The sequence below is a fragment of the Lampris incognitus genome, chromosome 13, assembly GCF_029633865.1.
Source record: "Lampris incognitus isolate fLamInc1 chromosome 13, fLamInc1.hap2, whole genome shotgun sequence".
Lineage (NCBI taxonomy): Eukaryota > Metazoa > Chordata > Actinopteri > Lampriformes > Lampridae > Lampris > Lampris incognitus.
Window position 1 is genome coordinate 13,478,666 of NC_079223.1, and position 24,038 is coordinate 13,502,703.

Consider the following 24,038-nt stretch of genomic DNA (forward strand, 5'->3'; position numbering starts at 1 on the left):
TTGCGCTCTCTCTCTCTCTCTCTCTCTCTCTCTCTCTCTCTCTCTCTCTCTCTCTCTCTCTCTCTCTCTCTCTCTCTCTCTCTCTCTCTCTCTCTCTCTCTCTCTCCTGTTTACCCTCTCACTCCTCCATCTTTCTTTTCTTTCCCGACCTTTGTGTCCCCCTTTTCCTTCTCTTTGTGTATGTGTCCTGTAGTGTTTCGTTCTCTTTGACACTTGTTGACACATGTTGAGACCTGTATCAGGGAAAAACAGTATTTACAATATGAAATACACATTCCTGCTGCAGTACTCTCACCCGTATGGGGTGAGTACACATTTCTTATCTTTCTGACAGGCTGAACTGTCTTGAATCAAGCCCAAAGAAGTCAAGCAAAATCAGTTGTAATAAACAATAAAATAGTAAAAATAAAGCATACAGGAGGGTCCGGTAGCATGGCGGTCTATTCCGTTGCCTACCAACACGGGGATCGCTGGTTGGAATCCCTGTGTTACCTCCGGCTTGGTCGGGCGTCCCTACAGACAGAATTGGTCGTGTCTGCAGGTGGGAAGCCGGATGTTGGTATGTGTCCTGGTTGCTGCACTAGCGCCTCCTCTGGTCGGTCGGGGCGCAAGAGTGACAAGGAAACTGAGTGACAAGAAAACTTGTCACTCAGTTCAACAGCTGAATACGGGCCACAGACAAGAGTACTTTATTTACTGCAGAGGTCAGCGTGACAGCTTCAGACTATCCTAAAACAAACAAATGGCAGGTTGCTTCTGGTTCTCGTGGGCTTTGTAGTGAAATGGGTGTGTTTCTGTATGCACTGTGGCCCAAATAGCAGGTTCCAGTTCCTTTGAGTCCCAGAAGATGGAGAGACCAGCCATATCCATCCTGTCTCCCTCCAGTCCCGGAATGCTCCGAGACGCTCCACGGCTAATGCCCGGAAAACTCTCTGTGAGTGTGTGTGTGTGTGTGTGTGTGTGTGTGTGTGTGTGTGTGTGTGTGTGTGTGTGTGTGTGTACGTGTACGTGTACGTGTACACGTGTGAGAATTATTTCGTCTCTAACAATGGTTGGACTTTTGTGAGAGAAGACAACGCATTAGAATAATGAGCATGGAGGCGCCCGGGTACTGTAGCAGTCTATTCTGTAGCCTACCAACATGGGGATCGTCGGTTTGAATCGCCGTGTTACCTCCGGCTTGGTCGGGCGTCCTACAGACTCAATTGGCCGTGTCTGCGGGAGGGAAGCCGGATGTGGGAATGTGTCCTGGTCGCTGCACTAGCACCTCCTCTGGTCGGTCGGGGGGCCTGTTCAGGGGGGAGGGGGAACTTGGGGGAATAGCGTGATCCTCCCACGCACTACATTCCCCTGGCGAAACTCTTCACTGTCAGGTGAAGAGAAGCGGCTGGCGACGCCACAAGAAGACGTGGTAGTTTTCAGTCCTCCCCGGCTCGGCAGAGGGGGTGGAACGGTGACCAGGACGGCTTGGAAAATAGGGTAATTGGCCGGATACAATTTGGGAGAAAAAGGGGGATAGGGACAGACTAGAGACAGACTAGAGCAGACTCGTGGGGAGAGGCTCCGAGCACGATTTCATATACTCCCTACATAAAACGCTACGAGTAACAAAATTTTGACCCCGTTCAGCTGCAGTGAGTTAATTTGAGATAAGAAGCCAATTCACTAATGTCGGACAAGCAAAAAGCGACGTGAAAAGGGGAGATAAATACCCCCCCACCCCAAAAAAAATTATAATGTGTGTGTGTGTGTGTGTGTGTGTGTGTGTGTGTGTGTGTGTGTGTGTGTGTGTGTGTGTCCTGCAGGTGAAGCTCTGGTATGACAAGGTGGGTCACCAGCTAATAATCAACGTAGTGCAGGCTGTAGAACTGCCTCCTCGGCTAGACGGAAAGCCCCGGAACCCCTACATCAAAATGTATTTCCTCCCGGACCGCAGGTATGCCCAGCCGGACAATCTCTGTCTATTTGATGTATGTGTGTTTAAATGTACGTGTGTTTAAACTGTTAAGACAGCAGACAAGTTGCTAAAAAACAAATGTGTGGTAACAGTCCCTACATTGTCCATTACACTCAGTTTTGACATTGTAACAGTGTTTGATGGCGTTCCATTGTTCACATACAAATCACGTTTTATATATAGCACACACTTTAAATAAAATCAAAATAAGTAATACAAGTAAAATTAAAGAGTGTTAACTATGGCAAATATTGTTTGGTTCGAACCCCGGGGTAGTCCAACCTTGGGGGGGGGGGGTCGTCCCAGGTCATCCTCTGTGAGGAGTGCATGTTCTCCCCGTGTCTGCGTGGGTTTCCTCCGGGTGCTCCGGTTTCCTCCCACAGTCCAAAGACATGTAGGTCAGGTGAATCGGCCGTACTAAATTGTCCCCTAGGTGTGTGTGTGTGTGTATGTGTATGTGTGTGTGTGGGCCCTGTGATGGCCTGGCAGTCTGTCCAGGGTGTCTCCCCACCTGCCGCCCAATGACTGCTGGGATAGGCTCCAGCATTATCTATTATAATAGATGAATGATGGATGGAAACATTGTTGGGTAATGCGTTTAACTGTTAAACAGCAGCTGTACATGTGTTTGTGTCTCTGACCATGTGAGAGTGTGTGTGTGTGTGTGTGTGTATGTGTATGTGTATGTACGCGTGCGCGTACGTGCCCACAGCGACAAGAGTAAGCGGAGGACCAAGACAGTGAAGAAGAGCGGCGAGCCCAAGTGGAACCAGACGTTCGTCTACACCCATGTCCATCGCAGGGACTTCCGCAACCACATGCTGGAGCTGACCGTCTGGGACCAGCCAAGGCTGCCGGAGGAGGACAGCAGCTTCATGGGAGAGGTACCAGACGCACAGGCTTGCACGCGTGGGTTTAAAGTGGTTATCTGTATTTTTTCACGTTTAAAAAAAAAAAGTCGTATTTGATACCTGTTTCCTGCTGACATTTTAGTAGCAATAGAGATTGGATGTGTTAGCATTCTGGAGCTGCTCCTCTCTATATGCTGTTGGGGATCTGCCGTCCCAGCTAAGTATTCAAATGTCATGGCGTCTGTAAATGTGTCAAGTCTGCCACAAAAGGAAAAGAGGAAGAAGAAGGAACTTGCGTGTCTCATGTGGAAGAGAAAGCGTTAGGCACTAAAATACAACACTGATAATTATATAATGTTTAATTAGGTTTAATCATCATTTTTTTGTTTATATTACAAGTGACCAACATGAAGACATACTATATGATGCAGCACAAGAGGAAGAACTAGATTGTCAAAGCAGCAGCAATCATAACAACAACAAAAAAACAGCAGCACAACAATATAACAAAAAACGGTTGGCTTAGAGTTTCTTATTTTAGTACATATGCGTGTGGATAGGTGTGTGTGTGTGTGTGTGTGTGTGTGTGTGTGTGTGTGTGTGTGTGTGTTTGCGTGGGTGGATGGGTTTTCTTTTCTTTTTTTTTTGGATGTTTTCTCCCTTTTTCTCTCCAATTGTATCTGTCCAATTACCCCACTCTTCCAAGCTGTCCCGGTCGCTGCTCCATCGCCTCTGCAGATCTGGGGAGGGCTGCAGACTACCACATGCCTCCTTCGATACATGTGGAGTCGCCAACCGCTTTATTTCGCCTGACAGTGAGGAGTTTCACCATGGGGATGTAGCATGTGGGAGGATCATGCTATTTCCCCCAGTTCCCCCTCCCCAAAACAGGCGCCCCGACCGACCAGAGAAGGCGCTAGTGCAGCGACCAGGACGCACCTACATCCGGCTTCCCACTTGCAGACACGGCCAATTGTGTCTGTATAGACGCCCGACCAAACCGGAGGTAACACGGGGATTTGAACTGGAGAGCCCCGTGTTGGCAGGCAACGGAATAGACCTCCATGCTACCCGGACTTGAGTGGGTTTTCTATGTAAGAGATATAGAGGGGGGAGAGAGGAGAAAAGGGTTAGGAAGGGAAGGGGAGGTAGATAATTAGCTTTGTAAATGAGCAGTGTTAATGGATGAGGTGTTGGGTAAAATGTGCGACAGTGTTGTTGTGAAATGTTGAGTGTATGACATGTATTTGACTGCTTGTGTAAGTATGAGTGAGTCTGATAGTGGCATTCGCTAAGAGGCACAATCGAAATTGAGATTGAGATTTGTGATAAATGGAGTCCAAGTTTTCAAAAAGTGTGACATTTGCTTTCCTAGAGAGGCAGATATATTTTCCATTGGTATACTATGTTTGTGAGAAGATTTAACCATGATTGATTTTACTGTTTGTTTAGTTTTCCAGTTTATAAGGATAACTTGGCAATAGCTAGGGCAACCAGTGTGAGTTTTGTGTGTTTTGGTGGAAGTTCAACTGAGGATAAATCACCAAGTATGCATAATGACAGAGAGAGAGGGATGCCCCAGCCCAAGATTGAGGAGAGCTTCTGTGTTACCTTCAACTGAAAGTGTTGTACGGATGGACAGAGCCATGAGCAGTGGATTTAGTTGTTTGTGGTGCTTAGAGTGCATTGTGAACGTTTATCTGTGTTGAGAGACCAATTTTATGTATTTTTTTACACCATTTTATGTGAGTTCTGTGGAGGATTTTATACTGGATTAGTTGTAGATTTGTATTCTCTTGTCATTTCAGATGAATTTCTGCAGACCAGTGTCCAGAAGTTGGTGTCAGATGGGAGAGATAAATATCTTTCACATTTAGCAGTTGGCAGGTGGATGTTGTTATCTATCTGGAGATTAATTTATATAAATTTGAAAGAATTTTGGTGGATGCAGAGTATTCTATGATCTGCTCTGTTGGTTGGGGTGGTTGGAGTGGATTACTTATTATATTGATATTATTTTTACTAACTGATTTAATTTGTAGGTATTGAAGAAAGTTTCTCCCTCTGACCCAATACCTCTGGATCATGTCTTTAAATGAGATAAATGAGTTGTCTTAAAGTAGATGGAGGAGATGTATGATTCTTTTTTGTTCCCATGTGTTGAAGTGAAGGGGAGATTTGTTAAGCTGAAAATCCGGGTTGTGCCAGAAAGGGGTATAAATGCAAGGAGTCAGTTGTGATTTGCTCATTTCAAGTGTTTTCCACCAGGCTGTCAGAGTTGGAATGAGTGTTTTTTTTTTAGTTTTTTTTTTATGGTTGATGTTTTAGCCAATGAAAGGTAAATCAGAGATTTTTATGTAATAATAATAATAATGATAATACATTTTACTTATACAGCACTTTTCAGAATACTCAAAGACGCTTTACATGAGTTAAAATGAACATAAAAGCAACACACAAAAACATAAAACAAACAACATTAATCACACATTAAAAGCCACTCTGAAAAGGTGAGTTTTGATTAATGATTTAAACGTGGACAGATCAGTATAGTCTGATGTGCTTCGGGAGAGAGTTCCAAGAGGGAGGGGGCAGCTATGGGGAAAGCTCTCTTGTGTTATGTAGTTGCATTCTGCTTGTTCTAATTTAAGCCAAGATATATGAGTCGGGTTACAGTGGATCCATTTAATGAGATATTGTAATTGTTTTGCCAGATAGTAGTGAAGAAAAATTGGGTACATCTAGGCCCCCCCGAGTTTATTTTTCTGTAAAGTGGAAAGACTGATTCTTTTTATTTTTCAGTAGACGTGTGATATGACGGAATTCAGTGAGTGGAATCATTTGGCTGTAGGTTTGATCTGAAAAGAGGTTAATGATTTGAGGTACAACTTTCATGTTGATGGTTGCTATTTGTACTGTTAGAGAGAGGGGAAGGTTAGACCATCGCTTCAGATAATTGCTGATTTTTTCTAACAGAATCAGAATCATGTTTATTAGCCATGTCGGTTTGCACATACATTGAATTTGACTTCGGTTTTGTGGCTCTCCCATTGTACTTCACATAGAATAACAACACTACAACACAATCTTCAGATATATACACAAGAATTGACTATATACAGGTGAAATAAGAGGCGATCAAGTGCAATGGTGCAGAGAATATATCAGGGATACTGAAAGAAATGTTAGCAGGTTACTTACATACATGCCTGAGGTAGATGGACATGGCAGAGCGTACCAGCATATGTACAATGTACAGTACAGTTTATACAAAATCGTTGGATTTATTTGACTGTGTTAAGCGTTCATTTGAACTGTTTTTATATCTGGTTGTTGTTGGGTACGGTGCTCTGTAGCACCTACCAGAGAGGAGGAGTTGGAACAGGTTATGACTAGAGTGTGATGGGTCTACAGTGATGTTTCCTGCCCGTTTCCTGACTCTGGAGGTGTATAAGTCCTGAATGTAAGGCAGGTTGGCACCAATGATTTTTTCTGCAGACTTAATTGTCCATTTTAGTCTGCCCCTGTCCTGTTTGGTGGCAAATCTAAACCAGACAGTGATGGATGTGCAGAAGACAGACTGGATTATTGCAGTGTAGAACTGAATCAGCAGTTCCTGAGGCAGGTTGAACATCTTGAGCTGGTGGAGAAAGTACATCCTCTGTGTGACCTTTTTGATGATTGTGTCTAGTATGTTGGATGCCCACCTTAGGTCCTGGGAGATTGTGGAACCCAGAAATCTATAGGTTTTCACCACAGACACCATGCTGTTGAGTATGGTGAGGGGGGACAGTGTTGGAGAGCTTCTCCTGAAGTCCACTGTCATCTCCACTGTTGTGTTCAGCTCCAGGTTGTTATGGCCGCACCAGAGGGCCAGCTGATCAACCTCCCGTCTATATGCAGACTTGTCACCATCCCGGATAAGGCCAATGATGGTTGTGTTGTCCGCAAACTTCAGGAGTTTAACAGATGGGTCACCTGAGGTGCACTTATTTGTGTAGAGGGAGAAAAGTACAGAGGAGAGCACACATCCCTGGGAGGCGCCAGACTGATTGTCCGGGTGCTGTATGTGATTTTCCCCAGCCTCACCAGCTGCCTCCTGTCTGTCGGGAAGTTTTTTTTTCTTTCCCCCTTTTTCTCCCCAATTGCACCTGGCCAATTACCCCGTTCTTCCGAGCCATCCCGGTCACTGCTCCACCCTCTCTGCCGATCCGGGGAGGGCTGCAGACTGCTACATGCTTCCTCAGATACACACGGAGTCACCAACCGCTTCTTTTCACCTTACAGTGAGGAATTTCGCAAAGGAAAGGTAGCGTGTGGGAGGATCACACTATTCCCCTCAGTTCCCCCTCCCCCCCGAACAGGCACCCCGACCGACCAGAGGAGGCGCTAGTGCAGCAACCAGGACACATAACCACATCCAGCTTCCCACCTGCAGACACGGCCAATTGTGTCTGTAGGGCTGCCTGAGCAAGCCGGAGGTAACATGGGGATTTGAACCAGCGATCCCCTTGTTGGTAGGCAACGGAATAGACCGCTACACTACCCAGACAATCAGGAAGTTTTTAATCCACTGGCAGATGGGGGCTGGTACAATGAGCCAGGTGAGTTTGGAGTGGAAGATATCTGGGATGACGGTGTTGAATGCTGAGCTGAAGTCCACAAACAGGACCCTTGCGTATGTCCCCGAGGAGTCAAGGTGTTGGAAAGTGTAGTGCAGTCCCATGTTGACTGCATCCTCCACTGACCTGTTTGCCCGGTAGGAAAACTGCAGGGGGTTGAGCAGGGGGCCTGCAATTTCCTTCAAGTGGGCCAACACCAGTCTCTCGAAGTATTTCATGACCACAGACATTAGGGCAATGGGCCTGTCGTCATTTAATCCTGTGATACGGGGTTTTTTTGGGAACTGGGATGATAGTGGAGCTCTTGAAGCAGGAGGGGACTTCACACAGCTCCAGTAATCTGTTGAATATCAGTGTGAAAATGGAGGCCAGCTGGTCAGCACAGACTTTCAGACAGGAGGTTGACACGCCATCCTCAACACAGATCCTGAGTGCGGGTAGGGGTTCGGTGGGGAGGGCGAGTGGCTGGCAGGGAGTGCAGTTGGTTGTGTGTTGTGGCCGGGGAGAGTGAGGGGTGTGAAAGTTTGCTTTTCAAACCTGCAGTAAAACCCATTTAACCCATTTAATAGTAGGGTAAAATTGAGCTGAGTTAACTCTGACAGTCTGGAGGAGATGTTAATACCCAGATATCTGATGTTACCAAAGGTAAAAAGAATGATGTGTGTCTTGGGTTGCAGGATTCCATAAGTTCACTGAGAGAGGAAGAATAGTTGATTTAAACCAGTTTATGGTGTAGTCTGAGATTTGTTAGAAGTTGTTAATAGCATTGATTTCTTCCTGCGGTGAGTTTTGTGGGTCTTGAAGATGCAGTAAGATATTATCGGCATACAAATTAATTTTGTGTTCTTCGTTTGCAGTGTAAATCCCTTTTATTTTATGGTTTTGTCAGATGGCACAAGCAAGGTGTTCAATGAAAATGTCAAAAAGTAAGGGAGAGAGTGGGCATCCCTAGCTTATTCCCCTGTGCAGCATGAACCTTTATGTTGTGATCCGTTTAGTGGGGACAGTGGCCTTGGGCATATTATATAGTGTTATTATCCAGTGAATAAACGACTTTCCAAATCTGAGCTTTTGTAAAACAGTGAAAAGAAAAATCAAGCTTACATTATCAAATGCTTTCTCTGCATCTATCCATCCATCCATTATCCAAACCGCTTATCCTGCTCAGGGTCGCTCGCTGGATCTAATGAAACTACAATTGTCTTTACTTTGCTGTGTTGCGAAATGTTGATTAAATTTAAAAGTCTTCTGATGTTGTTACTGGAAGGTTGTCCCTTGATGAAGCTGGTTTTGTCATTATGGATTAAGGATGGAAGTATTGAGGATTAAGGATGGAAGATGCCAGTGTCCTTGGAGATGATGTTAATATCTGTGTTGGCTAACGATATGGGGCGGTAACTAGAGAGAAGAGTTGGGTCCTTGTCCAGTATTAATAAGACTTTTATAGCAGCAGTGTGTGTGTGTGTGTGTGTGTGTGTGTGTGTGTGTGTGTTGGGGGGGTGACCTTTGTCTTTAATTTTGGCTACCATCTTAAAGAAAACTGGGGTCAGTGTCTGCCAGAAGTGTTTAAGGAATTCAGCCGGGAATTCATATGGTCAGGGTGCTTTGTTATTAGGCATTTGTGTAAGAGCATAGTACAGGAAGTGTTAATGGAGCATCGAAAATGTCTGCTTGATCTGTGGATATTTGTGGTAGTAGCAAATTATCTAGAAACAAGCAAATATTTGTTGGGTTAGGATTATTTTCGGGGAATATAGATTGCTATAAAAAGTTTGGAAAGTATCATTTATTGCTTGAGTTGATTGTGTATATTTCCCTGCTTAATTCCTTACTGTTGTTATAATTGATTTCTCTTTATTGCGTTGAAGTAGATTTGCTAGAATTTACTTATTATGTTATTCGTAGTTCTTGTATCTCAGTTGTTGGGGGAGAAATTAATTTTTCTTTTTTGTCAGTAGATTATTAAATTGAAATTTGAGGGTTTGTAATTCATTCCAAGGGTGCTCTGTAGGGTTGTTTGCACAGTTACCTGTTAATTCTTTTATTTTGTTTTCTAAATTGCTTCGTAGTTTTGTTCTTGTTTTTTCTTATGAAAGATTATGAAATAACTTTCCCTCTAATTACTGCCTCATTAGGTTTAAATGTATGTTTACATGGATTAATGTCTTTTTGTGTCAGATGACACTGTTGATCAGTCTTCTTTCTCCAAAATATACATGCTACCGCTGGATTATTTTGTTGGTGTTGCACCAAAATCTGCGACCATTGAAAGTTTTGACCCACACGTGAACACTTTCTGCATGTTTAGGATCACATCCATTTTGAAAGGAGTGCTGGGATTTGCAGTATGAAAGCAAAGTATTAAAGAAATTAATGATAACCACTTTAAACTCCCATACAATGCTATCGTTCACGAACACACATGCACAGACAAACACTCACTGTCATAAACACACACACACACAGATGAATGACACTGTCATTCTTTGAACTCATAATTAACTCCATGAGGGACGTTCTGTTTTTGTGCTGGTTTGTCCTTTCTGTCCGCCTGTCAGCAAGGTATCTGGAAGCTGGACAGATGGATTCTCACCAGATTTCTGAGGACAGTATTTGACATTTTCAGTCAATATCCTGAAAACAAAAAGAACAGATGGTCTCCAAAAGAAAAAAAAAGAAAAACAACAACGGGCAAACTCTCTCTTACATGTTTTATCCAAATAAGACAAACAAATCATCATGGAATGTAATAATGTTAATACATAAATATAAAAAAAGTCTGTTGTGGGGGGGGGGTTCGGAGGGAGCGGGTCAGTCTTGGCAGAGGTTTGTTTTGTTTTGGACGTCTGCTGAGTCGTCAGGTTGATAGATTAACTCTCAGTAATGCAGATTTTTCAGACATGTCAGCTTCTGCTCACTAAATTATATCTGTCTCTCTTTCACCCACCCCCCCCACTCTCTCTCTCCACCTCTTCTACCTTACACACACACACACACACACACACACACACACACACACACACACACACACAAACCATAACCACTAATAGTGGTCAAAAGTCAATGGACAGAATCATTCCTATACTAACACTGTTTAAGTAATCTGGTTATTGTGATCAAAAAGTTGGGTTTATTTTAAAACTAAAGTAATTCAGAAAATCTAAGCTTAAAATGTTAGTTTATCTCTACAATAATTCCCATAATACAAGGCAGTGCACCCTCCACCCCGAAAAGCTGAAAATTAGGGGCATCTGGGTGGTGTGGCGGTCTATTCTATTGCCTACTAACATGGGGATCGCCGGTTCGAATCCCTGTGTTACCTCCAGCTTGGTCGGGCGTCCGTCCCCACAGAGACAATTAGCCGTGTCTGCAGGTGGGAAGCCAGATGTGGGTATGTGTCCTGGTCGCTGCGCTGGCGCCTCCTCTGGTTGGTCGGGGGCACCTATTCGGGGGGGGGGGGGGGGGGGGGAATAGTATGATCCTCTCACGCGCCACGTCCCCCTGGCGAAACTCCTCACTGTCAGGTGAAAAGCGGCTGGCGACTCCACATGTATCGGAGGAGGCATGTGGTAGTGTGCAGCCCTCCCTGGATTGGCAGAGGGGGTGGAGCAGCGACTGGGATGGCTCGGAAGAGTGGAGTAGTTGTTCATAAATTCAATTGGGGAGAAAAAAGGGGAAACATTTTAGAAAAGAAAAGAAAAGAAAAATCTGAAAATCTGCCTCTGAAATCAGCAGATATAGTGTCATAGGCTTACATTCAGTTTTAGGCTTTGGCGTGATGTTATTATAAATGTACTTAGACAACACTAAGTCACGTGACTGTAATACATAGTGTATTTTAATATTCCTGTTTGAAGCAGATGATATTTTATTATAGTACAGCAGCCGACAATAGATGACTGTTTGTCAGTCAACTAAATCCAGTAAAATGGACAGGTTGTCTGTTTCATTACATGATTGCTATTTAGACATCATCCAAATAAAAGGAAAAACAAAACAAAACTATAAGTTGACTTGGCTTATGATGATCATATCGGCCTGGATGGATGTGAGATGTATATATGTATTACAATGTATGACAATATGACTACATATATCTTTATGTACACACACACACACTCAAACACACACACACACACGCTATTTGTCGCTCAGTCTTCCCAGGATTTATCCAAGTGGTTGGATTCTGTCCTGTTCTGCTTGTTGTTGTTCCCTGTGAAACATATCGTCAGCCGAAGGCCTAAAGATGTTTCCTGTTCCAGGTTCTGATAGAGCTGGAGACGGCCTTACTGGATGACAAACCTCACTGGTACCCCCTCCAGACCCACGACGTCTCCTCAATACCCCTACCCCGACCCTCCCCGTACCTGCCCCGTAGACACACACACCCTGACACCCCCAGCAAGAAGCTGCAGCGTAAGTCTGTGACACTGTGTGTGTGTGATTACATACCTGGATGGGTGGGTGTACATGTATTTATAAATATGAGTATCTATGTATTTGTTTGTTGGTTATTCTTTGTATGTGGTTATGCGTGACTGTTTTTGTTAGCTATTTCAATTCTGTGTTTGTGTATCTTATTGTTAGGATGTTCACTTGTGCGACTGTGAAAAAGATGACATGTATGCAGTGGTGGGCTCATCTATATAGAGTATAAATGTTGTGTGTTTACACTGCTCTAATGTTTGTCACTCTGTCACTTTGTGTGTGTGTGTGTGTGTGTGTGTGTGTGTGTGTGTGTGTGTGTGTGTGTGTGTGTGTGTGTGTGTGTGAGTACATGTGGGTTTGTCCATGGCTGTGTGCGTAGGTTCTCAGCGTGTATCAGAGCCTGAGTTTGGTGAGGGTACACCAGTAGTAAACAAAGGTGGGTGGGGGCCGCATCAGGGTCACATGCAGCGTTTCTCGACACTTCCCTGGTTATTTGCGGTGGACAGTTTCAGAATCAAAACTATTCTTTGCCCCCTGAGTTTTACCTTCAAGCTAACTGCATTTGTTAGAGTTCATCTGAATTATTCTGGATTTGATTTGAACATCTGTTGTACTGAACGATTCCAGCACCATTTCCACTGCGATATGAACACACATATCAGCGATATCTCCATGCTCTGCGGCCAGCTGTGGAATCTATGGACACAGTGCTCAGACATAACTGTTAAACTGAGTATTATATAGACATTTGGGTGGCGTGGCGGTCCATTCCGTTGTCTACCAACACTGGGATTGCCGGTTCGAATCCCCGTGTTACCTCCGGCTTGGTCGGGCGTCCCTACAGACACAATTGGCTGTGGGATGTCGGTATGTGTCCTGGTCGCTGCACTAGCGCGTCCTCTGGTCGGTCGGGGTGCCTGTTCAGGGGGGAGGGGGAACTGGGGGGAATAGTGTGATCCTCCCACGCGCTACGTCCCCTGGTGAAACTCCTCACTGTCAGGTGAAAAGAAGCGGCTGGCGATTCCACATGTATCGGAGGAGGCATGTGGTAGTCTGCAGCCCTCCCCGGATCTGTAGAGGGGGTGGAGCAGTGACCAGGACGGCTCGGAAGAGTGGAGTAATGGGCCTGTTACAACTGGGAAGAAAAAGGGGGGAACCCCCCCCCCCAAAAAAAACTGAGTAATATATGTTATAATATCAGTTTAATACTGCAGTTAATACATTTTGGCTAAATATTTCTTCCTAACCCTTAATAAATATATATAAAAAAGCAAACCTAACAGTTAAACTAACACACCCATGTCTCTGGATACAGCTCAAAAATTTGCAGAGAGGAAAAGATGTATTTCAAAGGACATAATTAAGATTTTTAAAACGATGTACTCAACTGTAAAAATGTTCAAGTCACATGTGTGGCCTATGTGACGTGTTAGCGTGCTGCCACAAATAACCCCACAATCAGGAAACGCTGACATGATGACCGCGTTGGTGCAGGACGGTGACCCAGGGATCACCGTCCGGACGCCATTCCATCGAGGCGTTGCTCTGCCAAGAGAGAACAACGAGCAGCAATACTCCGTCCAAACAACCATTTCCTCATATCAGATCTGATTTTGTTGGGCTACTTCCATGGATGATGAAACGGCCATATTTCTTTGTGTGTGTGTGTGTGTGTGTGTGTGTGTGTGTGTGTGTGTGTGTGTGTGTGTGATTGAGTTAGAGAAAGGGAGAGCAAGTGAGAAGGAACGACAACAGACAGCACATAATGCTATTTTTTTATGTTGATTTCCCATGCATGGTAAGGAGAGGTGAAATGAGAAACCTTGATATCACGTTTTAAAACAAACTGGGCGCCCTGCTGTGAGTTTGGAGCCGCTGTTCTCTTGTAATGAAGCCAATGACCCTGTGAGGAAAAACACACACAAAAAAAGCAGCTTCAAACAAACTCCATCAAGGCCTATCAGTCAATCTGCTATTTATATTCCATCTCCAGAGACTGTCCTCCTAAGGCACCACCTTTTTTTCTTCAAAGAAATATACCAATTAGCCTGTTAGTTTTCACCCAGATGCTCCACTACTGACTTTTAACACAACAGACGAATAAAGCTGTACAGATAAACAGCACTTCGCTCTAATATTCCAGAGTTTACACTTTCAGAGTGATTATTGCCATTATTATATCTGTTATCCACAAAATAGACAACTTTGGTTTTCTTCGATGTGATCTGTAGCGAGAGTAGGGAGCAGGTTGAGGAGAGGCTGGAGAGGTGGAGGTATGCACTGGAGAGAAGAGGGATGCAAGTCAGTAGGAGCAAGACAGAATACATATGTGTGAACGAGAGGGGGGACAGAGTAATGGTGAGGATGCAAGGAGTAGAGGCGAGGAAGGTGGATGAGTTTAAATACTTTGGGTCAGCTGTTCAAAGTAATGGGGAGTGCGGAAGAGAGGTGAAGAAGATGGTGCAGGCAGGGTGGAGTGGGTGGAGAAGAGTGTCAGGAGGGATTTGCTACAGAAGGGTACCAGCGAGAGTTAAAGGGAAGATTTACAAGATTATAGTGAGACCAGCTATGTTATATGGTTTGGTGATAGTGGCACTGACGAAAAGACAGGAGGCAGAGCTGGAGGTGGCAGAGTTGAAGATGCTAAGATTTTCATTGGGAGTGATGAAGAAGGACAGGATTAAGAACGAGTATATTAGAGGAACAGCTCAGGTTGGACGGTTTGGAGACAAAGCAAGAAAGGCAAGATTGAGATGGTTTGGACATGTGTGGAGGAGAGATGCTGAGTATATTGGGAGAAGGATGCTGAATATGGAGCTGCCAGGCAAGAGGGAAAGCGAAAGGCCAAAGAGGAGGTTTATGGATGTGGTGAGGGAGGACATGCAGGTGGCTGGTGTGACAGAGAAAGATGAAGAGGTAGAGATGGAACGCAGAGATGGAAACGGATGATCCGCTGTGGCGACCCCTAATGGGAGCAGCTGAAAGTAGTGGTGGTGGTGGTAGTAGTAGTAGTAGTAGTGATAGTAGTAGTAGTGATAGTTGTAGTAGGTTTTCCTTGATGTGATCAAAGTAACCCCACCATAACAAAAGCCAAAACTTAGCATAGGATGAAAATAAATTTTAATATAAAATTGGTTCGTAATCTTCAAACTAAAGTTAATAATTTTGCAAAATAAATAAATAATATTGAGATTTTGCTCTTCTGTGAAATTTACCTTATATTTTCCGAAACACACACTTAGTGGTTTTAAGGTTAGGTTGAGTGTCACATCTCAGTGTGACATAATTCCATTATGGGTCCCATGTATTGTAAAACCTTAGATGTAACACATTGTTGAAGCCATTTCAGAATTCACCTCACCAGGGAGTGGGTGATATATCGAATATACTCGGGGTATTGTGGTTTATTCTATGTTGGATGTAGTAAATGACTATATTGTCAACATCGAGTACAAATTGTCATGTAACCTTTTTAAGCCACCGCCAGCATGAGACTCGCTTTGGAGTTTCGCTTCTCCCGCTCTCTCCTGTGGCTCTCTCCCCGACAAAGACACACAAAAAAACTCACATACATAAGTTGCACAAACTCGCCCGCCCATCCAGACCACTCTCCTGGGCTAGTGTGTGTGAGGTATACAGGTGAGGCTTCTGTTTTCGTATCTGGAGGGAACAGGGAAAGAGCCTGGAGAGAGCGAAAGAAGTGAAGCACCAAAGTGAGTTTTTATGTGTTGAGTTTGGGAACGGTAATAGAAGATGGAGGCGGATGAATTGGTCCTGAAAAGAACCAGCACTGGATTTGTTGCTTTGAGCTCTGTTTTTCCCACCGTGCGCGCAACTGCTGCCGTGGGCTGTGCGTCGCAAATTGTGGTCACTCACTCACTCATGGACGACCTGGGAGGGAAGTTTAGTAGGACGCCCTCGCAACTGATGTATGGACACATAGAGGACAACAAATAAAGATGACAAATAGCACCGTGGGTCTGGACCGTTTTGTGCTTGTTGTTAAGGGTCTTTGTTGAGCTCGAGCTCTGTAGAACAAGGCTACAATATGTAGGCCTACATCGTGCCTTTATTTATTTTCATTTAACAGGTGTTAAAAGTCAACTGCCTGGTTTGAATACTGTTTTGTTAAATTTAACTTGTTTGGGAGTTACCCCTTTTTGCATGACAATTTAAAATTGTTTCAAGAGAAACCACTAATAAATATAAACAGGAAGGCTCCAGGGACTACTAGACTCCTCACACTGGTGTGATTGTATGCAGCAGAGGTTTAAATCGAGCAGTTATGAAGTGCTTTAGAAGAGATTTCAAAGTATCGTGACATATATCGTTTATCGCGACATAGCCTAAAAAATTATCGCAATATTATTTGCAGGCCATGTCGCCCAGCCTTAACTCCATCTTACACTCATCCTGAAGTAATGCTACATACAGCTGGAGCCAGTGTAGATGTCAGCCACCTTTAAACCTTTCCAAAAGGCTGTGGGCTTTAAAAAGGGGATCAGTGAATGTGATAAAACCACGACTTCTACAACAGCTACATCTGAAAGTTATCACTCACAAAAAGCAGTTTTACTTTCCTTTTTGTGTCTTTGGTGTGTGGACATTCATTTCTTTACATGAACATACTTTGGTGTGTGTGTGTGTGTGTGTGTGTGTGTGTGTGTGTGTGTGTGTGTGTGTGTGTTCACCCACCCAGCAGCAGATGGCCGTGGCCGGGAGAGACAGCGCGAGCCCTCATCCAAACTAGAGGTACCAGAGCAGCAGCGGAGCAGCGGCTACCACCTGCGCTCACGCTCCGTGTCGCCGCACCGCGAGGAGCAGGGCCGCATGCGCTCACGACCGCCCAACGTCCCCGCTCAAAGGTACGTCGGTGGCCATGATGATGATGATGATGATGATGATGAAGGGTGGAGTTGGGGAACGTACAGGGGGTATCCACATCCACAGGGCACTTTTACTGTTCTGCTAGCAGTGAAAGATGTGCTTGTTGAAGGAACTGTCCTGGCTAAAGACAATTGGAAAGAAAGAAACAAAAAATGTTTAAAGGATAATTCTCTTTTTCTACAACCGGAATCTTACATTCTAATTTTTTTCAATCATACACCGTCATAGCACAGTTATGATGTCATTTTCCTGCTGGCTTCATTCAGTAGATGTTGGATGGGGGACCACCACTGGACTCAGCTTTACAATGGGGGACAATGAGGACAAGTGAACAGGAGTGTCAGACATGTTTCAACAAGTCCAATTTAACCCAATTATCTAAACCACGTATATGGAAGTGAAAGTTAAAAGGTATGACGTGAAATGTCCAATATGATCAATTGTAGGTGACATTGCTGATCTACTTCCTGGTTCACCCTGCAGGAAGTGGCAGCCTGTACTTACCATAGGTAGTAGTAACATCCATAAACTAGCCGGCCAGCACAATAGGGAAGTCATAAATAATGAACAGTCATGGACACAGTCTGGCTGAGACACTAGGGGGGTTTGTTTTCACGTTTAAGACTTCTGTTCACTTGTCCCATAAGACACCGTTGTAAAGCTGAGTCCAGCGGTGGTCCCCTGTCCAACATCTACTGAATGAAGCCAGGAGGAAAATGACATCATAACTGAAATGTATGATGGAGGAAACTGTGAAACAAAACCCAGCTTGTAAAAACACGGTTATCTTTTAATGCTGAACATATTTCTTTTAGTCAAATTCAATTTTTATATTCTCTCCTACGTAGCTCACATTAATTATTGAAAGTTTTGCAAACTGTTGTTCATAGAGCATCAGTTTAGGATGAAGGCTGTCTTGGAAGCACCTTTTTCTTTCTTTCTTAGAATTATACAAATGATGTTTAGAAATAACATGTAAAGGGACGTCTGAGAATGACAGCACGGTTCACAGTTACTCCTGTCGTACTTAGTCTAGCCAGAGCTAAAAGCAAGCTAGCCGTTGGAAAAGGGGTAAGGGAGGAAAAGAGGGACAGAGAAGTTCGAGAAAGGGACTGGATAGAGACGAGAAGTTGTCCGGAAGCGAGCAGATTGAGTCCATATACTAATGAAATGGCTGACTGATATTAAGGCGCAGGTTTGTTTGGCCTGTCTGATGCAGAACAGACTGTGCTGCCAACATTGCTTTTACTGGCTTAGCCAAATTAGCTCGCACTTAGACTGAGAGCACAATGGAGAGCCAAGTGTCTGTTCGAACGCTTCCTAACCACCCACCAACCGTCTGTCTCACTGTCGGTCTGTCTCTGTGTCCTCCTGTTTTTTATTCCTCTTTCTTCCTCCGTCTGTTTGGCTATCCATCACCTGCTCCTCTCTTCCCGTCTCCCCTCTATTCTCTCCTCCTCCCTCCTCCCCTCATCTCTCATTGCTTCCTCTGTCTGTCTGTCTTTCTTTCTTTCTTTTTCTTTCTTTCTCTCCGATCGTCTTGTCTTTGTCTGTCATCCTGTCTGTCTGTCTCCCTGTCTGTCTCTGTCCACATGTATGTGTCTCTCTTTCTGTCTCTTTGTCTGTCCGTCCATCAGGAGTCTGGATGATGAGCTTCCTCAGAGTCGGCGGTCTCGCTCCCCGACACGCTACTATGACTCTGGCAGAGGCCACCACCAAGAGGAAGAATATCTGGATGACAGGTGTGTGTTTGTGTGTATAATCATCACTTATATGTGAGTAACACATTACGCCACAGGCACATGCTGTGTGTGTTTGATAGTCAGCGTGTATGAGTGTGTTTGAAACTGCATGTGTGTGTGTGTGTGTGTGTGTGTGTGTGTGTGTGTGTGCGTGCGTGCGTGCGTGCGTGCGTGCAGATATGACATATTGTATGTGCGTGTTTTTGTACGAGACAGTGGGGTTGTAAGTTTTTTTTTTTTTTCTTTGCATGTCAGAGAAAGACACAGAAGGAACTGGAGAAGGGCTGTATTGCAAATTTTAGTTCCAACTCCAACCATAAATGTATTATTTGCGGATTCCCAGTCTTTTTTATAGCAAGTCTAGTTCTTGTATTTTCGTTTTATTTATTAATCATGCATTTCTTGATGTTTATGTTTCTCTTTGTTTGGATATCGTGTAGCGTTGCATATCAGCTGACCTTCATTCGGTGTAAAGTGTAGCCTCATCAGTCGTCTGCAAGTGTTTTACGTCAATGACTGCACATTTCTTTGGCTTCATGGTGCTACACAGTGTGCCTGTGGGTTATTGTGTGTGTGTTATGTCACCAAGCAGTAGGGAATAAAAACACACACTCAACAAGCACTTGGCCCCTGCCTGGCATGTAACAGTGTGTGTGTGTGTGTGTGTGTGTGTGTGTGTGTGTGTGTGTGTGTGTGTACACATTTGTGTCTATATGTGTGCTTGTGGGTGTGTTTGGGCTGGCAGTGGCCTCCCCTTCCTGTTCACCCTCTTTCTTTCTGGTTTTTTGACTCTGTTGTTGATTTCCTCATGTCATCCATCCCCATGGTAACCACAGTGAGGTCATCATGATCCACCAATCAATGCGGGGCAAAAGTGCTGAGTGCCTACATACCAGGTAAACCAGCCAATCATGGCACCTGTTACTGCTTGGGTCAGTCACGGGCTGTGTCCAAAAACCACATACCACCATTACTACACACTACGTAAGCAAGGAATCTGTACTACATACTTTTTACTCAAATAATAATTTGCTGTTATCAATAGATGCAGTATACACTGACGGTATGTCAGACTTCTGACTGACTGTTTCATTATCCCACTTGCAAAAAAATACCTGTTTGCAAATTCTGTCCCTTATTGAAGTGTATCAACGTCAAATAGCACAAGAGTGTCACAGAAAGGTGAATCAGTTCATCTGGACACAGCGTTTAGTGGAAGAAACGTTTCATCACTCATCCAAGTATCTTTCATCAATCTCAACTGACCGCAGGTATCCCCCACCTTATTAATAGCACATTTGCATAATGACTGAACACAACGATCAGTTTCATATGCAAATTGGTGTGACCTTTAACTAGAGATACAATGGCCATGTGTACTATTCACAGAGAATTGGAGAATGATGTTACGATGTTACGTCTCTTCACGTGCACTCCTGTCTATGAAGCAGCAGTTGTCCGGTGTCATTGCCTGATCACTCTACAACAGTTGAACAGCGTCAGTCCATCATACTGACTGACATATGTTACACAACCACAATGCATTATGGGGCAGCTGTGTCTTTATACTAACATCAGATGCATACTCAGAAATCCCTGCTCATATAGTGTAGTCTACATCCTGGCACTTCTCTCTCTCTCTCTCTCTCACACACACATACACACACAAACAAAAACAAGGTAAACACACTAAATACTGCTTATGTCAAATGTAATATAGAATATTATGGGTGGTATTCATAGTATGGGTAGTATGAGTAATATAGGTAGTATGTGGTTTCGGACACAGCCATGGCTTAGGTGATAGTGGTACAATTGCTGTTCAGTGATCTTCCAGTGTCCACTCCCTGTGAAGTCTTATAGTCATCAGTGAACTGTGTGAGACCCATGTTCAGAGATACTTACAGCTTCCCTTAAGAGTTCCTCACACCTTATCTCAGTCTTACTTAAAATGTGCTATGTTGTGTGTGCACCAGTGCCTAAATATGTGTGCAGTGTCCACAAGTGAGAGTGATGCAGAGTATGGCAATAAGTTTATCATGTCTCCTTGACTTCACCAACGTACCTATTTTTCAGCACGCACACACACACACACACACACACACACACACACACACACACACACACACACAGACACACACAGACAGTGCCACGGAGCCGTCAACTTGAGTCGCCGAGTTGTTTTACGTGTAGTACCTCTTCCGTTCCACTAGAGGTCACTCTCATCCCTTTACAACAGATCCAACAGTATGCCATTACATCTTGGTGCAGGCTCAATAATCTCAACAAGTATGGTATAACAGTGGCTCAATTCTATACAGTGTGTTTTTATGAAAAATACACTGAAAGATGAGTAAGAGTTTCCTTTTGGCCCTGTTGGGGTTTGCAACCAGTGATTAGTTGTTCTCTTTTTGTAAGGCCTTACTTTTATTTTTACTTTTGCTATACCGTAATGTGATTTCTAGGAAAACATTCTACATTTAAGCAAAGTGATAGCAAAACATTTTCATGTTACTTGAAATTATGTTCCCATGGGGTTGCTCACTGCTCTTTGAGTTGACACACACCCGAAGAGAGGTAAGTACTGTAACATACACTCTTAAAAAAATTAATGTCATTTTTTCAACACATCTGCATGTCTAGTTAGAGACATCTTGTTAAATTTCATCAGATTTATTTATTGCTGACAAATAATTTTCAGCTGTATGGACAGAGGACCAGAATTTGTGTCACACACGTGCTTGTCATAACATGTGTTGTCGTTGGTGTGCTTAACTATGTACGCAGATGTGTTGGAGCAAAAAAAATGATGTGTTTTTAAGAGTCCCTTTAGAAGTGAGAGCTGCCTTTCAGAGCTTCCAGGCCTGGTATGTGGCATTCTGGTTATTATCTGTTATACCTTTTAAAAAATGGCAGTTTTAGACAGTGATTGTAATCCTGGATTCAGGTGTAACACTCTGATTTCGAGATGAAATTTCAATTGTTGGACAGTGACTGTTCTCAATGTATAAAAGGGCGGTCACATTTCCAGTGATGCAACCAAAATAATTTTGCTCCTCACAACGAATATGGATTTAGCTCGATGTGAAGTCATGCTGGGTAGTAGGCTAACCAGTAGTCTATATAGCTGATAACACTTAAGTATCGCCAAAGTATCAATGCAATAATAGGATACAAGGCATGATTACAGACCGGGCATGCTGGGCGAGTGCCCCAGGGCCCCGGACCATGAGGGGCCCAAAAGGTCAGGGGTATTGTGTTCGCGTATAGTGGGGATCCCCAATCATACCCTACAAGGGACGTTTGTTCCAACCCTGCGTCGCGATGCAAGGCCCAAGCTAGTCTCTTGATGTGGGGGCCCCAAGCTACAGTCTCTACTGATGCAGGGCCCCAAGTTACAGTCTCTACTGATGCAGAGCCCCAAGCTACAAAGTCTCTGTTTATGCGGGCCCCCAAGCTATGGTCTCTACTGATGCAGGGCCCCAAGCTACAAAGTCTCTATTGATGCGGGGGCCCCAAGCTACAGTTTCTATTGATGCAGTGTCCAAGCTACAAAGTCTGTTGATGCGCGGCCCCAAGCTACAGTCTCTACTGATGCAGGGCTCCAAGCTACAAAGTCTCTACTGATGCGGGGCCCCAAGCTACAGTCTCCACTGATGGTGGGCCCCTGGCTACAAAGTCTCTATTGACTTTCAACATTGGGCACTGTGACAATGAGCACCTCTATTGGTCAAACATATTTTGCATGATACCAATTTGTCGGCCAACATTCACCAAGCTTCAGCTTTGCTACGGAGAGAAGAGACAGATGCAGATACCTTTTCCCATCTCTCTGCATGCGTTTGGATTGATGTCAACGGACCACAGAAGTATAGGGTCACCGCCCCTTTATGCTAATGCAAAAGAATTTCTGAGGAAAAGTTGTAAAAACATATTTTGAGTAAAAATTATTTTTAAAAAAAATCATTAAGCGAATTACATTAGGTTTGTAAGACATTTGCAGCAGAATAAGTTATCCCGTCTTTAGACCAGGACGTCACTGGCTAAGTCATCACCTCTTCGGCTATGCAGGAAGTCTCTTCCTGAGGTCAGAAAACCTATCGTCTTTTTCTCCCTCTTTTCAACCATTCCTCCTATTTCCTGTCTCTGAATGCATGCATGCTAATACACAACCCTGGGAATATCAGAAGATCTGCTAGGCGCAGTAACACACTTCCTCCCAGGATGCCGCTCTTATTCAATGGCATCCATAAAGACAAGTACAGGTAAGTCCAGGGCAAACAGGTGGACACACACACACACACACACACACACACACACACACACACACACACACACACACACACACACACTCGTTATTAGACCCAGAAACTTGCGGACTTGCCTACTACATGTGAGTATTGTTTGTGAGTATAGTGATAGGAGCTTATTAAGCCTGTCTTCTGTTCCCTTGTGTAGTTTGTTTATTTTCAATTACATGCTTTTCTGTTTTGTTGTTGGGGCTTGTTCCATGCTGCCTGCATGTAGAAACACAAACTCTCTCGTGGGATCAAAAGCCTTAATGCCAACTCACCATTCTGTCACAAACTGCATGCTCAAGTTCACAGACGAGGTTACCGTTTGGTAAGACACACACACACACACACACACACACACACACACACACACACACACACACACACACACACACACACACACACACACATACACACACACACACACATAGACACTGAGGTTAAAAATTCTGGTCACAGTCTCACAGGGTCAAGAGGAAAGTTTGGTCGCCATTGTTGCCATACTATTTTTCCCCACCACACCTCCATATTAGTGAGAGTATTGACAACCCCATCACCATGCCCATCAACCAGTCACGGTTTTATTTCAAGACAAGCTTCATTATTTTGGCAATCTAACACGACCTTTATTTTTTTTTTTTTTATCTGTTTGTCCATTGTTTTCTCTTTGTGTTTGTTTCTGTCCTCTCCTCTCTCTCCCAATATTGGCTGGCACGTGTTGTTCTTTGGTGCCCTTTTAGTGATCTGCAGCCTTCTCTGGGAAGGGTTAGAAGTGCTAGCATCAACTGTCTGACTCCAAACAATCATGTCCTCTCACCAGAGTCTGAAAGGTACCAGCCCTGTGCCAACTATTCTCTTCTTTTTTTTTTCCACTGCTCACTTTGTTGGTTGTCTCTCAGGTCCTGTCTTCTTCTGTCCTCTTACCTTTCCCCCGGTTGAAGCTGCTGTACCTTTGTGATGGCTTTATGCTAGCTTAAGACAAAACTCTTTCCAGTCTTATCCCTCTGTACCTTGCGTAAATACCGCTTGTACACCTCTCTGATGCTTCATGTTAAAAGCCACCACTACTTGGCCACAGATCTGTCCACCTGGTCTTCTGCTTGTTCAGGGTGTCTTTAAAGGTGCAATCAGTAAAATGTTTATGTAGTTACCCATGTAAAGATTCCAGGCTGGAGAAAAGGTTTCAAAACCTCAGCACACTGCAACACTATTGTGCTGCACTATTGTATTTATATAGATCAACAAAAATTTCCCAC

General features: G+C 44.0%; 1 protein-coding gene across 1 annotated transcript in view; it reads left to right on the top strand.

The window, feature by feature from the left end:
* LOC130123149 (regulating synaptic membrane exocytosis protein 1-like) overlaps nt 1–24,038 on the top strand; it is a 148,027-nt gene that overhangs the window by 94,653 nt on the left and 29,336 nt on the right. The window contains exons 13-22 of the mRNA XM_056292278.1: nt 819–934; nt 1,806–1,936; nt 2,670–2,841; nt 11,693–11,846; nt 12,238–12,294; nt 16,558–16,723; nt 18,383–18,487; nt 19,324–19,383; nt 22,675–22,752; nt 23,523–23,612. Of these exons, the coding sequence (XP_056148253.1) occupies nt 819–934; nt 1,806–1,936; nt 2,670–2,841; nt 11,693–11,846; nt 12,238–12,294; nt 16,558–16,723; nt 18,383–18,487; nt 19,324–19,383; nt 22,675–22,752; nt 23,523–23,612 (1,129 nt within the window). The remainder of the gene's footprint in view (nt 1–818; nt 935–1,805; nt 1,937–2,669; nt 2,842–11,692; nt 11,847–12,237; nt 12,295–16,557; nt 16,724–18,382; nt 18,488–19,323; nt 19,384–22,674; nt 22,753–23,522; nt 23,613–24,038) is intronic.